Here is an 8,009-nt window from a genome sequence, read left to right on the forward strand (position 1 = left end):
AGAAAAATGGAGAAAAGCCAGAAAACAACTCAGCATCTCAAGTAAGTTGCAAGATCCAGAGACAAGGATTTGAATCCCTTCCTTAGCTGGAAAAGCCATTTGAAACAACCATCAGAAGACAACTAGGAATTGTAGGAGGCAGCATAGCCAAATGACTCTGCCTATAACACCGAGCTTTGCAAAATATTTAGTCCCTGACCTATGTAGACAGCAGGCCAAGGGAACTGTTGACCAGTCTGAAGAGATTTCCCTAGATATCCGTAAAAAATTAACCTCAATACTCACATGCTGAGAGCTGCACCGTCTGCTTCTCAGCTTGCCTTCCAGAATTGCCTCAGTGAGGCCATCACTATGAACCCACCAGCACTTGTGCAGCAGCTACTTCATCAATGATCCCAAAGTGCTCTGCAACCAGGTGCCAACTGGAAAAATCACTTCACCTGGTCCTACTACTCCCATTTCAGAGCCAAGGCCAATAGCTGCTGCACCCCTGCTGGGAGTATTATGAAGCATATGCATAAGACTTCACTCCTTTCTCTCCATTAATAAGAGAAGAAACCCACCAATACAAGTTTCTTATTTCTGGATGGCAGTTAGTGGTTTTCTTCCAAGCAGTATATGTGACAGTTGTTTGTGTGCGTGTATTCACATAGTGGGGGAAATAGTTTTACTGCAGCCTGACAGGAAGATGAGCGCATTTGCTGGAACAACTACAAACTTCATCCAGCTTTTCATAAAGATTTAAGACTTTGAACTTTGTATTAGAACTTTTGCTGCAGGTGTAACTTCCAGGAAAAGCCCAAGCCTTCAAGAGACCTTCTGATCAAAGGGAGAAAGGATGACACTGCTGGTTACTAGCCTCTTCTGTGAAAGTTGACACATGGCATAATCCCTCAAAAGACACTTTCAAAAGCAGACTTTAGCCAACAACTGAAGGCATTTGCACTGATACATAGTAATGAAACATAATGTTTGAGGCAGCCATGTTAAATATTTACTAGTCAAGTGTCAAGCCAAGAACTCTCCCAGACTCTTGTCCATTCAGTTTGTAATGGTGTGAGTCTACATCTGTACACACGACAAGGTGGCATTTCTGGTAACCTGCTAGAAACATTTCATAGCAGGATAATTTTGAAAAACAACACAGTGATTTAGAAAACAGCTTATGTGTCAGAGTTGTGTTTGTGAAACGTGTAATAAAACTTGAGCAAAAGGAGTTATGCTTAGTGGAGGTGTATAACAAACACCATCCAGTAAATCATCCAGGATGATTCTCCTCATGGAAGAGAACCAATAAAGAGATAAACCAAGAGAGTTCAGTTGCTTCCCATGGGCTTTCTGCTTTATGACTCACCCTGACAGGAGAGATTTCCACTACAGCTACACCCTAACTTCCACTACCAACCTCTCGCTCCATCAAGTGAACAACTTCCATTTTAGCACTGTATTGGTACTTTAATGATACACACCCACTCCATAAAACAAAAACCAAGTAACATCCACCCCCCACCCCCCCCTCCAAACCACCATCCAACCTTTCATGGATTTCAACAGGAGTTAACCTGGATTCTTTATAGCTGCCTACACTCTCAGCATTACTGCTTCTTGTTAACAAAACCTCTTTCACTTCAACTGCATTATTTGAGGAGATGTCCATAGCATTCTTCCCAGAAACATGTCCGCAATAACGTGATAGTGAGCTGTCCATGAGTTAGCTTAGCTCCACGAGTTGTCCTGTAAGCAAGAACCACAAGCTACTTTTAAAAGTAGGTATTTCGTGGGGGTGTAAGTGTGTGTGCATGTAGGTTAATTACAAAAGCAAGCAGTCACCTTTTGCACAACTGTTAAAAAAAAAAAAAATCAACTTCTTTCTGATAACCATGATAGGCAAAATCCAAAAAGCAGGTCAGTAAGCCTTTACTTTTTCCATGTTCAATGGGTGCTCCTCCCACTGCCACATACCTCCTTCTCACCTTTTTTCTCCTCCCCCACACCAAATTATGAAGAACACATCTCCATTTTTTTTTTATTTGCCACCATGTACGCTGAAATGTCTTAAACAGGAATTTGAAGGTTTTACAGGTCTTTAATGTAAAGAAAGAAAACACTAAATCCCAAAATCCTCACAAATATTTTAGCTGGCAATCTGTAAAACTAACTTTCAAATTCCAAAATTACTTCTGGATAAGAGGAAACTACCTACAGCCAATTGCTGAGAACTCTCAAAAACATATCTTATTCTTATACCTAGAATTGTGAAGTCTTTCAGAACACACTGTATGACAGTGAAGAAATAAATCCATTCCTTCCATTGTAGGTCATCCTCTAAGGGCTATAAATAATGGAAAAACATATACAGCCTCCTCGTACTTAACTTGTTACCTAATTACTTCTATAAAAGCTATCTTGTTTGGTTTCTGTATAGTAACACAGTACTATTAAAAAACTTCTTCTGTAGACATAGCTTTATGGTGGACAGTCATCATTAGTTCCTACAGCCATCTGAAGCCAGTAGTCCAGATTTCTAAAAATGACAAAGTTGTACAAGTTCTCTCCTCCCTTGTGGAAACCATGTTCACTTTCTCTCCAGGAGACAGGGCTGTCTGCAAAGCCATGCACAGTTAGGGTCAGCCAATATGCCAGTTTTGGTTCACCAAAATAGCAACTGGAAAGGAAGAAAACAAGGTAATCAATAATTATAATGGAATAGACAGCATGTTCAAGTATACAATATAAAGTTAAAAAAAAAAATCAAAAGACAGGCACTTTAGTGAAAAATTGTAATTAACAGTTAAAAAAAACCTGCTTTAGTACATAATAAATAAATCCAGAAGAAAATATTAATTTCCTACAGCATACATGGCCTTTCAGAAAATAGAACATTTAGTGACAACAGTTGCTATCAGGGCAAAAAAGACATAGGAGGAAGAAACATAGTCAGGCTATGCTTGACACAAGTACGAGTACTTTTACCACCAGAAAGGAAATGGATTACAAATAATCAAAGTCAGACATTATCCACTGCTCTTAAGTAGAGAATAAAAGCCAAGGAAATTTCTGTTCCAACCCTAGCCTAAGGAAGCTTTCTGCATGAGATCTGAAAATTGCTCAAAGAGTAATGATCATATTCCAGATAAAGCAACAGCAATATTGTCATGAGTCAGTCCTACAATTGTTATCTACCAGGCTCTTCAAGAATTGTCTCACACATGGAACAAGGAGCTTCCAGAATTTGCTATCAGTAGCATTAATACATGATACAGGCAGCGACCACACTGATCCATGATACACTAGTATCATGTATATCTATTGAATTAGAACTACAGCTACCCCATTCATGTTACAACACTTGATTCAAAAAACTCAGTATAACTTTATTGTAATGCCATAATAACCTTGAAGTACCTTGTGATCCTCTTTTAGGTATCATAAAGGGATTTCAATCTTATTTTCCATCAGTAGTTAAAAATACTAAATCAGACATATTTGAAGGCATCTGATTTTCATAGGGAGGGAAATTTGAAAAACATAGGAGCTCAGCAGAGCCAGTGTTTCTTAGAAATTAAGATAAAAAGCAAAGTCATTACTACAATACAGAGCAGGCATTTTCAAATTTGAAGTATCTAGAATTGTTTGTTGCTTTTTTTATACCGATGTTAAGCTTCCAGCTCATGTCCTAATTTAAAAAAGTCTTCATTTTGTTTATTTTGCTTTTTTAGCTCCAACAGCACTACTGTAAAGAAGTATTTAAAAGTTATTTCGAAAATTAAAGTGTTAGCGTACAAGTGTTCTAATAATGTACTCCTGTCAGCCCTTACCACAGCTGCTCCAATAACTGAATTATCTTCTCAGGAATTATAAAGCCTGTGATGGTGCACAAAAAAGCTTTTTCCACCATTGTGTTGGGTTGAGGACAGCTATATGTTGATAAGAAGCTAGATGATTTGTTGTCTCTAGAAAAAGAAAACAACAACCACGAACTAACATAAATATACTTTAGTCTACAGGAAGTCTTAGTAATCAAAACTTGTACCAAACAAGTAGTATCTATGTATATAATCTAAATTAATACCAAAGCAACTAACAGCCGAGCAATTAATACACAAGATGTCATGGTGCTGTGGGTTAACCCTGGTAAGCACCTAAACACCACACAGCCACTTGCTCACTCCTCCCTAGTGGGACGGAGGAGGGAATTGGAAGACTAAAAGTGAGAAAACTCCTGGGTTGAGATAAAGACAGTTTAACAGGTAAGGCAAAGAGCTGTGCATGAAAGCAAAGCAAACAAAGGAATTAATTTACTACTTCCCATAAGCAGGCAGATGTTTAGCCACCTCCAGGAAAGCAGGGCTCCATCATGTGCAACTGACTTGGGAAGACAAATGCCATCACTTCAGATGTTCCCCCCCTTCCTCCTTCTTCCCCCAGCTTTATATGCTGAGCATGACATCATATGGTGTGGGATATACCTTTGGTCAGTTGGGGTCAGCTCTCCTGGCTGTGTCCCCTCCCAAATTCTTATTTACCCCCAGCCTCCTCCCCGGTAGAGTGGGGTGAGAGGCAGAAAAGACCTTGACTCTGCGTAAGCCCTGCTCAGCAGTAACTAAAACATCCTTGTGTTATCAATGCTGTTTTCAACACATATCCAAAGCACAGCACCACATCAGCTAATACAAAGAAAATTAACTCTATCCCAGCCAAAACCATTACACATGTGTACCCCTAAACCCACAGATAAGTGTTTAAGTCTTGAATAACTTAAGTGCATAACAGACTTCCCACTTAAAGAAATATGTCTCTCTCAATTCTTATTTAAATATTCCTTAAAATAAATTGCATCTTTCCTTACTTAAAATGTATTTAAAGATCAAATAAATTCAAATACTTACAAGGTAGCTTGACTCAAGACAGCACCTAGCCATTCAAACAGTTCCTCTGTACTGCAGGACTCCTCTGGCTTTCCTTGTAGTTCGTTACTTTGTAACACTGGACACTGCAAGTCCCTTAAAGTGCTGAATGTTATTTTTGGCTTCAGGGCCTGTATGTGGTTTTTTGAAAAGTATGACATCAATGTTGATCCCTCTGCACCTTAACAACACAACACCAAAGAGCTGTTATGAAACTACTAAACAAAAGGAGATCTGAATACATGAAACCTTTGTATATGTACACACAAAAATACAGCGTGTAAGACTGCTTACATGCTGCTATCTTTGGCAAAAGCCATAGAATCTTCAGCTTCCTTATCTTCTTGGAAATAAGAATCAGCGCAAGATCCAGCAAGTCAGTATAGCTCAGTAAATTTACTATTTAACTAGGAAGTATACATCTGTCAATACAAAAGTCAAGCAGAATTAACTGGGCAAGTAATAAAATGAACTCATTAGAAAGAGGAATTCAGAGTGTTCCTGAAAAGGAGCACGTGAAGGGGAGCACTGGTCCCCAAGACAAAGCAGCCTGCAAATGCACTCACACTGTAAGTATACCCATGCCTATGTACACAAGGCCAGAGAACATTTTGCTTTACTGGTGCCCATATGTACATTCCCTTTGTGCTCATGCACAGATACGTGCTGCTGTAGAAGGGCAGTGCATGCCTTACATCATCTTTGTGTACATGTACCCCGTGTATTCTCCCTCTCAGACTGCAATGTCTGAGATGACCCAATGATGTATCTCTAAGATCAGGTGAAGGGACCTAAGCTCCGACAATTGAGGTAGCATTCTCTCTCCAAAACCACTGAGTGTCTAGAGGGATCCCAGCATCATTAATTCACTAATAATTGCCTCCTAGAGACAATATTGCTTCTACAATCATGAACAACTCCAATGGAATAAATTCCTGCAGATCTCAGGAATACTTTGCAAAAGCTATAGTATCATTTAAATTCTCCTGGAACATGCCTTCACAACTTCAGAAAGTTTCCCTTCTTGTTGTCCTAAAAGGCACTTGGTCTTCTATCCAGCATGATAGGTTAGTGAACCTCTTTGTTCTCTCAGCCGAGGACAAGAACATGTAAGAATCCTTCCGAGAGGTCTTATCCCACCACTAAAGACCGCATACTGGATTTCCTTGGTGTGGTGGCAAACTTAATTTAGAAGCCATAAGGTTTTTGAGAAAAATTCTTGATTTACAGTAAATGAGAAATAATCTTCAGATAAGATATTTTAGAAGGTGATACTAACCAGAAAAATACAAGAATCAGTCATCAAGACCCGAGACCCTCCTACCCACCTGGCTAAGGTGTCTGCTGTTCCAGAACACCATTTTCCCTGAATAGTGGAAAAGTGAGCAGGTGACTACAGGTTTGAGAACAGATTTATCAATGATGTCAAGAGGAATTCTCGAATAGTTGCGGGGACAAGAATTGAAGAGAGATTGCAGGGAGGAGTGTAGAGAAGAAATCAAACTATATTACAAATCTCATCACTTCACTAGGATCAGAGAAGCAAAAAATAGTGGTAAGTCTTCAAATGCAGTATGGCTGTAACAGTTAGATGTACCTTGATGGACTTGTGGGAAAGAAAAAACTTCATCTCTAGTAAGTGATCTAAACCAGGAGGTAAAATTCTAAAAATGTAACCTAAGCAAGCATATTGCAAATTAAGAAATGCTAACCAACTTCCTTTTTGAAGCAATAAGATAATTGACATGAAATCAATTCTCCTCAACTTGAAATTCCAGATAATTAATTCTATTTTCATAGTAACAACAGGTCTTTAGGCAACCAAGAAATAATACCTTATTCATGAGAAGCCTGAAGTCCAGGATTGCATTTAAATACCACAGGAAAGACATGTATAAACAGAAGAAATTCAGGAGCAGGATAGAGTTTACTGCAGAATACAATATCCAAGACTTGCTATCAAAAATTATGGACTGCCTGAACTCCATCAGCTACATTTATCTCATCAAGGTCAATCACATGGGGAAGTAGAAAAAGGAGAGCTAACCTGATCCTTTTTAGTCACCCTTCAAAAAAGGCCATCCAAGTACCAAAGGGCACAGTGACAAAGACAGGCAGCCACTGGATTCTTGTTAATCTAGTATATTTAAATAGATATATCTAAGTCTGAAGTGTGCTAGAATACATAATCATCCTTCAGCCCGTACTTCCTATTGGCATTTGTTAGACTAACAGGTTCAAAGAATGTGTAATATTGCCCTAGAATTCTTAGTCAAATATAAAAAATGATATATTTAAAATGTCCACTCCATATGGGAGCCTCAGCTATAGACCTAACTTCAAGAAATCTTAAAGACTACAGTTAAGACTCCAACAGAACAATTCCTCTAGCTACAGTGTAGCTTTCCATGTCAACAACAGCCAGGCATATTATCAAAGTTTTTTGGTGGCCAATGAGTTTCAGCCAATAAACATTTAAAATTGTCATAGAAGTTACAGTAATAGAAAAGAGAAGAAAAGGTTGTTTTGCCTCTGTCATTAAAGACATGAAACACTCCATATTCCCTTTTTCTGTTCCGACTGGTGCCAGAACCACTAAGTGGGAAAAACGAGTAAGGAAACAAGAAATCCTGCTTTTGGAAGGTGACACGCATATTTATAGGTTTGCAGCAGCGCTGGCCGTAGCAAGAAACACCAGTAAGCAGGAAGGCTGAAAGCAGAATGTTCACAGAGGACATGGATTCTCTCAACAAAATACATCCCTCTTTTCCCCTTCCAGCAGAATCTACACGATGCCTCATGTCTATTAATAAAAAGCCATAAAAGTTTTATTTTTGTCAGTACTAAGGAACTAGGAGTCTTTTGTGTGTTATGAGCACGAGATTCCTGCACAGAAAAGCATTCAGATTTAATTCCATATTCAGGAAATGATTGACCTGACACAGTTTTTGGATGTAAGAAAGTGAGGAAAAGGAATGCTACTCTTCCTGAATGCTGCCACATTGGCAGCAACAAACATAAGAAACATATCAGCCCTAGAGTCATTTTGCTCTCTGCCCAGGGTCAATAAATCCAAGCAAGCTGAGCCTGAAGATCCGCCAC

The 8,009-nt window shown here is 38.9% G+C and overlaps 1 protein-coding gene across 2 annotated transcripts in view; it reads right to left on the bottom strand.

Annotated features, from left to right (window-relative positions):
* Positions 1–1,543: 1,543 nt before the first annotated feature.
* Positions 1,544–8,009, bottom strand: part of RPP40 (ribonuclease P/MRP subunit p40) — an 11,930-nt gene continuing 5,464 nt past the window's right edge. Inside the window, exons 5-8 of one of the 2 annotated variants that reach the window (XR_004842223.1) lie at positions 4,890–5,088; positions 3,819–3,953; positions 2,248–2,665; positions 1,544–1,734 (exon numbers count right to left, since the gene is read on the bottom strand). Coding sequence is in view for 1 of the 2 variants with exons in the window: in XM_009640372.2 (XP_009638667.1) it covers positions 2,467–2,665; positions 3,819–3,953; positions 4,890–5,088 (533 nt within the window). In the remaining variant the exon portion in view is untranslated. The other variant, XM_009640372.2, reaches the window with a different exon arrangement.

The sequence above is a fragment of the Egretta garzetta genome, unplaced genomic scaffold (genome assembly GCF_000687185.1).
Source record: "Egretta garzetta isolate BGI_Z169 unplaced genomic scaffold, ASM68718v1 scaffold246, whole genome shotgun sequence".
NCBI lineage: Eukaryota > Metazoa > Chordata > Aves > Pelecaniformes > Ardeidae > Egretta > Egretta garzetta.